A 5000-nucleotide genomic window follows, 5' to 3' on the forward strand; every position below is an offset into this window, starting at 1 on the left:
TGAGACACAAACTGCTTGAGCGGCGTGAGGAGGAGCTCTGTGGCAGACGGGCGGCGGTGGACGTCTGAAGGGAGGGGCGGGGCTTCCGTCTCTGGATTCAGGCTCGGGGGGCCGTTGGCCGGGGTGACGGCGCCCACGCTGGGCCTGCGGGCGGCGCGGGAGTGGAGGCTCTTGCGGCGTCGTGGCCGGCCGTCCATGGCTTTGAGGAAGAGGCTGTTTGCTGAGCTGCGGCGGAGGGAGGCGTTGGCCATGAAGTCCTCCTGGTTCATGAAGTCCTCCACCTCCTGCTGGGTGGGCTGCTGGAGCTGAGACACCACAGGTTCAAAGGTCAAATATCATCCACTTCCTGTCTGAAGGAACGCACGCAAACATCTAACAACTGTGAGCGCCACCTGGAGGAGAGGAGAAGTACTGACACATTTATGACTCAGGTGACCTCAGCTGACCTCAGGTGACCGACTGAGCTTCAGCTCGTCAGTGACCTCAACAGAGGCAGCAGCTGGTTCTGTGTGGACTCACCAGGTTGTAGAGCGGCGTGGCGTTGATGACGAGCTGCAGCAGGATCTTTGCCAGTTCCTGCAGGTCTCCAAGGAGCTGCTGGACCTCATCAGGCAGCCCCCGGATCTGTTGCACCGGGCGCAGCTCTGCCAGCATCATTGCCTGACCTTTGACCCGGGCCAGGCTCAGCTCCCGTAGGCCCTCTGCACGGTACACCACCTCCACCATGAAACCCCTCAGGTACCCCAGGAGGTCGGCCAGGAGCTCCAGGAACCTGGGCAGACCCGCCTGCAGGAACAAGCAGCACAGGAAGTAAGAGGAGCGTCAGAAAAGCTTCTGACCTTGATGACCTTGATGACCTTGATGACTTCTTTGTTTTTGAATCCCAGATTTTTGAGACTTTTATTTTCTTGATAGAGTTTTGTTGACAGATTTGACAGGCGGCTCACTCGATGAATGAAGTGATTGGCGGTCGGTCAGCTGTGTGGTCTCACCGTGTCGGCGGCGCCCCCCACTGTCTTCACGGTGGCCTGCAGCTGCTGGTGGAGCTTCAGCATGCGTTGGTAAAGCTGCAGGCTCAGATTGAGCAGCAGACTGCGGAGTCTGGTCCACAGGCCGGGCTCCTCATCCTCATCTTCATCCTCATAGTCCTGAATCCTCATCTCCCACTCCTGACCTGAGGGAGGAGGAACCAAAACACCTGAAAACAAACTGGCAGTACGTTTTGATCCCACATGAAGAAGAACAGGGTTTCTCATGACCTCATCCTGCCAGTCAGCATCTCATACAATAACACATTCTCACTTTGTTCAGCCCGTCTTGATTTAGCGTCAGAAGCTAAAGTGAAGCTAGCGTCCCAACAGCCTGAGGCCTGTGGTGGCACTTTGGCGCCCCCTGCTGGTCCCTCTGTCTTTACCTTTAGCCCTGCATGCAGACGCTCTGTACTCACGCAGCGTGGGGGGGAGGGGCAGATAGTAGGCGGTGGCGTCCTCCACGCGGCTCAGCACCTCGTCCAGGCCCGTGGTCGCGGCTCGGCCCACCTGGGAGTCCTGCAGCAGACACAGGGCCTGCAGCGCCGCGTCCGACAGATGCTCCAGCCGGTCCAGAGCGCCGTCCAGCCCCTCTGTCACGCGCTCCTGGACGTCATCCAGGGTGAAGAAGAAGGCGTCCTTCAGGTGACCCACGACCTGGAGGAGAGCACGTTTACTCACATGGAAGGAAGCGCAGGTCACAGGAAACTTAAGCTAGGATGCTGAGCTAAACTGATTTTGACTTTTGATTGATTGATTTGAAGGTTTCTGTGCTTTTGTCCCTCTGGGCTCCTGTAGCTTCACAGCTCTCACCTCATCTGCTGATTGGTGCAAGACAGGGAAGTTCTTCTCCAGACGATCCAATGAGGTGAGAGCAAAGGTGTTTGCAACATAAACTGCAGAGGAGAAGAAGAAGAAGAAGAAGAAGGTTTAAAGTGAGTCAATGAAACAGGAAATGAACACGCCAGGAGACTCTGACCTGTTAGAGTGAGGTCACTCATGACTACAGTGGAAGTGGGCGTGTCTCTGGTTTTTGGTGTTAGGTTGCAGTGACAGACAGAAGTGTGTATTCATACTCTGTGGCTCCAGGCTCTGGAGGAGGGGCGTGGCCTTTCTCATTGCCACCACAGACGCACTGCGAACTCCGACCTCAGCGACCCCGCCCACCAAGCCTAGGAGTGGGTAACGACCTTTGACCTCTGTCAATGCTGAGGTCACAGACTGAAGGGCGGAGCGAACGAGCGGCAACTGAGAAACCCGCAACACCACACTGACCTGTGGGGGGACGGAGAGACGGAGACAGAGAGAGACAGGTGGGTAGAGATGGAGACAGACAGAGAGAGACAGACAGATGGAGAGAGACGAAGACAGAGAGAGAGAGAGAGAGAGAGAGAGAGAGAGAGAGAGAGGCAGACGGGTAGAGATGGTGAGATGAAGACAGAGAGAGACGAGCAGAGATGGAGACAGACAGGTACAGACTGCGAGAGAGACAGACAGGTAGCGATGGAGAGACAAAGACAGAGACTCACCTCACTGGTTTCATCATCTGAGTACGACATGTTTCCCTCTTCAAATCTGTGAAGAGAAACAAAGGTCAGAGTTCATCTCCGCCTTCCTTCTGTCTCAGCCAATCAGAGCTGAGACAGTTGCAGTTGGTCCATTTGATTTGTACAGAGAGAAAAAACCTTCATGTATCAGGAAAAATTGAACAAACATCTAGAAGGGACGATTCTAAGAGAGGGGAGGCTGAGTGAGTGAGAGCAACTTCAAGTGGGATTAGAGAGAGGAACAATAAAGACAGGAAGAGGAGAGAGGGAGGGAGAGAGAGAGACAGGCAGAAAGAGAGAGACAGGCATAGAGGGAGAGAGGCAGAGAAAGAGAAACAGGCACAGAAAGAAAGAAAGGCATAGAGAGAGGGAGAGAGTATCAGGCAGAAAGACAGGGAGAGCGAGGGAGAGAGAGAATAAAGCACAGTTCACTTCGTTGGGGAGCAGATGAACACAAATCAAGTTCACAAGTGTTTAACTGAGGAGGCCTGAACATCCAATTTACACACACACACGCACACAGGCACGCACGCACGCACACACGCACGCACGCACACACATGCATGTTTGTGATAAATAATGATTCATCACTGAGCATGGATCATTGATCTGAGCCATCAAGTCATTGATCAGCATCATGGGTCGCCTTTGTTTTAGATTCTTTCTTTAATCTTTGAAGTTTTGTTTCTGCAGCATCTACAAACTTGATTTGAGTTTAAAAACCCGAAGTGATTTTTAATAATAAGAGAAATCAAAGCGTCTCACCCCATCGACACCGTGCTGCTGTCAGGCTTGATCTGGGTCCTGGTCCTGGTGGGGGTCTTGGTCTTGGTCTTGGTCTTGGTCTTGGTCCTGGTGGTGGTCTCGCTCCTGGTCCTGGTCCTGGTCCTGGTCCTGGTCCTGGTCCTGATCCTGATCCTGGTCTTGGTCCTGGTGTCTGTGCTGCTGGAGGGTCGATCTGTGCATTTTGGAGGATGAGGCGAGGGCTGTGATTGGCTGGAGCTCAGCCTGACCTCGCTGGTGACGCAGCCAGAACGGAACAGAAAGCAGAGGGGACAATAATCGATTAAGTGAGGATCAATGAGCCCATTGATGAGGAAGATGAGGAGGATGATGATGCACCATGATCACATCTCTGTGGTCTTTCTTTCATTTCCCAAGAAAACTGACAAATCACAAGGCTGCTCTGTTTACTGTAAACATCTGAAGGTCACAGATCATTGACGAAGCTGCCTGTCGCTCTGCCTGTCTGTCTGTTTCTCTGTCTGTCTTTCTCTTCCTGTCTGTCTGTTGCTCTGTCTGCCTGTCTGTCTCTCTTTCAGCCAGTGTGTTGTTGAGGAGGATGAGGAGGATGAAGGTCTGGACTTTCCTCTGTCAGACCGCACATTAGAGCAGAAACCAGAGTAAATGGAGTTCAGTCACATGAATGCTTCCAGGAAACAATCAAACCCTTTTCTCTTCATGATGAAGACCCCCCCCCCCCCTCCTCCCCCTGGACCCCCTGGACCCCCTGGACCTTGTGAGGGGTGGGAGGCTTGTGATGGATTTCAGTTTGACTCTGCTGCATGAAACCACATGGTGTGAGAACATGAAGAGATTAACAAGAATACATTTGACTTCTTTTTATGTGTGTGTGTGTGTGTGTGTGTGGGGGGGGGGGGGTCCAGGCTCTCTAGGAGGAGCCTAGAATTGAACTACTACTCTAGATGACCGCTCTACCCCCAGAGCCACACCCCTGTTCTGTCCCGTTCTGGGCCGGCGTGTGTCAATCAAGTCTTTCCTCGTAAAAGAAGAGTGGTGACTGAGCTCAGCATCAAAGGGAGCTGTGCAGCAGAGGAGCTGCTGGAGGACAGAAGAGGAGATGTTGGGCCCACGGCCTGTAGTTACTATGGTAACTCTAGTTCCTGTTATCATCAGAGTCCTGTTTGTCTGAAGGCTGTCAGGTGAACATGACGAGGCTCATTCCTCTCTTAGAGACCAAACATGAGTTCACAACAGAAGAAGAAAGCACAGGGATGTGAGCGAGCGTCTGAAGAACGTGAACACGAGCAGCTGGTGTGTGAATTTTAATATGAAAACTTCAGACATGTTTCAGAATGTAAACAGCACCATGATGTTCATCAGGAGAACAAAGAGCAAACTACTACTACAACTCTTCTTCTACATTTTATCTTGAAAGCACACTTCCTGTTTCCTGTCATAGCGCACGTCATCATTTCCTCCTGCACAGGAAAATGTTTGAATCTGTGGGAGCAAAAACTGGTAAAGACACAAACAGATGAATTATTCAATCAAACAGGAAAATCAAACTGACTAAACATGAGGAGGTTTTTTTGGTTAAATTTCCCAATTTCTTAATGAAAGTTACAGGATTCTTCATCAAGTTTCACTATTTTCTTCATTTAATATTGAAATTTCCATGTCC

The 5000-nt window shown here is 51.7% G+C and overlaps 2 protein-coding genes across 2 annotated transcripts in view; both read right to left on the bottom strand.

Moving 5' to 3' along the window:
- Positions 1-4042, bottom strand: part of plin6 (perilipin 6) — a 4326-nt gene extending 284 nt beyond the window's left edge. The window contains exons 1-9 of the mRNA XM_076138631.1: positions 4025-4042; positions 3341-3592; positions 2558-2603; positions 2105-2303; positions 1842-1924; positions 1448-1685; positions 993-1174; positions 520-786; positions 1-305 (exon numbers count right to left, since the gene is read on the bottom strand). The exon at positions 1-305 is cut by the window's left edge and continues 284 nt beyond it. Of these exons, the coding sequence (XP_075994746.1) occupies positions 1-305; positions 520-786; positions 993-1174; positions 1448-1685; positions 1842-1924; positions 2105-2303; positions 2558-2603; positions 3341-3592; positions 4025-4038 (1586 nt within the window). The 5' untranslated portion in view covers positions 4039-4042. The remainder of the gene's footprint in view (positions 306-519; positions 787-992; positions 1175-1447; positions 1686-1841; positions 1925-2104; positions 2304-2557; positions 2604-3340; positions 3593-4024) is intronic.
- Positions 4043-4571: 529 nt separating this feature from the next.
- s100v1 (S100 calcium binding protein V1) overlaps positions 4572-5000 on the bottom strand; it is a 3469-nt gene continuing 3040 nt past the window's right edge. The window contains exon 3 of the mRNA XM_076138627.1: positions 4572-5000. This exon is cut by the window's right edge and continues 275 nt beyond it. The gene's annotated coding sequence lies outside the window, so the exon portion shown is untranslated.

This window comes from Genypterus blacodes, unplaced genomic scaffold, assembly GCF_046128005.1.
Source record: "Genypterus blacodes isolate CSIRO-AG114 ecotype Tasmania unplaced genomic scaffold, CSIRO-AGI_Gbla_v1 ptg000391l_1, whole genome shotgun sequence".
Taxonomy (NCBI): domain Eukaryota; kingdom Metazoa; phylum Chordata; class Actinopteri; order Ophidiiformes; family Ophidiidae; genus Genypterus; species Genypterus blacodes.